The 1829-nt window shown below is 42.4% G+C and overlaps 1 protein-coding gene across 1 annotated transcript; it reads left to right on the forward strand.

The window, feature by feature from the left end:
• The first annotated feature begins 361 nt into the window (after positions 1–361).
• Positions 362–760, forward strand: LOC138893918 (uncharacterized). The gene has a single exon (XM_070178585.1). The coding sequence runs from the start codon at positions 362–364 to the stop codon at positions 758–760; it is 399 nt and encodes a 132-aa protein (XP_070034686.1).
• Positions 761–1829: the final 1069 nt, after the last annotated feature.

Raw genomic sequence — 1829 nt, forward strand, 5'->3', positions numbered from 1 at the left:
CCCGTTGCTACACATTTCCAGTCAGGCCAGAGGCGGTTTCTTCTGATGCCATGATCATAGGGATGCTTTGGTATTGTTTGATCCTGGTTCCACTTATTCATACGTGTCATCATACTATACTCATTGTTTGGATATGCCCTGTGATTCTCTAGTTATGCATGCTCATGTATCTACACCGGTGGGTGATTCTATTGTTGTGGACCGTATGTATCGGTCGTGTGGGCTGACTATTGTGGGATTAGAGACGAGAGTGGATCTTTTACTACTTAGCATGGTTGATTTTGACGTGATTTTTGGCATGGATTGGTTGTCACCATGTCATGCTATTCTAGATTATCACGCTAAGGTCATGACATTGGCGATGACGAGGAATCCTAGGGTTGAGTGGAGAGGTTCCCTGGATTATGTCCTTAGTAGAGTGATTTCTCATTTGAAGGCTCAACAGATGGTTGAGAATGGATGTCTGGCATATTTGGCCTTTGTGAGGGATTTTAGTACTGACTCTACTACCGTTGAGTCAGTTCCGGTAGTGAGAGACTTCCCAAATATGTTTCCTGCAGACATGCTGGGCATGCCACCCAATAGGGACATTGATTTTGGTATTGATCTGGTGCCGGACACTCAGCCCATTTCTATTCCACCGTATTACATGGCACCGGAGGAATTGAAGGAGTTAAAGGAACATACTTATGAGTTGCTTGATAAGGGCTTAATTAGGCCTAATGTGTCGCCTTGGAGTGCACTGATTCTATTTGTGTAAGAAAAAGGATGATATTATGAGGATGTGTATTGACTACCGATATCTGAACAAATTTACAATTAAGAACAACTACCCACTATCGCATATTGATGACTTATTTGATCAGCTCTAGGGTGCTAGAGTGTTCTCGGAGATTGATTTGAGGTCTGGGTATCATTAATTGAAGATTCAGGATTCAAATATTCTGAAGACGGCATTCATGACCCGTTGTGGTCATTACCAATTTTTGGTGATGTGTTTTGGGCTGACCAATGCCCCAGTAGCCTTTATGCACTTGATGAACAGTGTGTTCCAGCCATATCTTGGTTCTTTAGTCACAGTATTTATTGATGCTATATTGGTGTACTCACGCAGTCAGGAGGTCGTGAGCAACATTTAAGGATCGTACTCTAGACCATAAGGGAGATAAAGATATATGCCAAATTCTCCAACTGTGAGTTTTGGCTTGATTCGGTGGCGTTTGTGGACCACGTGGTATCGAGTGAAGGAATCAAGGTGGATCCAAAAAAGATTGAGGTAGTTCAGAGTTGGCCTAGACCATCTTCACCTACAGAGATTCGAAGCTTCTTGGGTTTGACAGGTTATTATCGCTGTTTTGTAGAGGGTTTCTCATACATTGCTGCACCTTTGACTAGATTGACATAGAAGGGTGCCCCATTCAGGTGGTTTGATGAGTGTGAGGAGAGCTTTCAAAAGCTCAAGACTGCATTGACTACATCCCCAGTGTTGTTGTTGCCTACAGGTTCAGGATATTACACTTTGTATTATGATGTGTCACGTAATGGGCTTGGTGCGGTGTTGATGCAGGATAGTAGGATGATTGCCTACGCGTCTCGAAAATTGAAGGTTCATGAGAAGAATTAACCTATGCATTATTTAGATTTGGCAGCTAGTGTTCACACATTGAATATTTGGAGGCACTATGTGTATAATGTTCATTGTGAGGTCTATACTGACCATCAAAGTCTCCAGCATCTATTAAAGCAGAGAGACCTTAATTTGTAGCGTCGGAGATGGTTAGAGTTGCTAAAAGACTATGATATCACCATATTACATCATCCGAGGAAGG

This window comes from Nicotiana tomentosiformis, chromosome 6 (assembly GCF_000390325.3).
Source record: "Nicotiana tomentosiformis chromosome 6, ASM39032v3, whole genome shotgun sequence".
In the NCBI taxonomy this organism is placed as follows: Eukaryota; Viridiplantae; Streptophyta; class Magnoliopsida; order Solanales; family Solanaceae; genus Nicotiana; species Nicotiana tomentosiformis.

Excerpts from the sequence above, each read along its gene's own strand:
- LOC138893918 (XM_070178585.1), top strand. The coding sequence starts at position 362 with ATGACGAGGAATCCTAGGGTTGAGTGGAGAGGTTCCCTGGATTATGTC.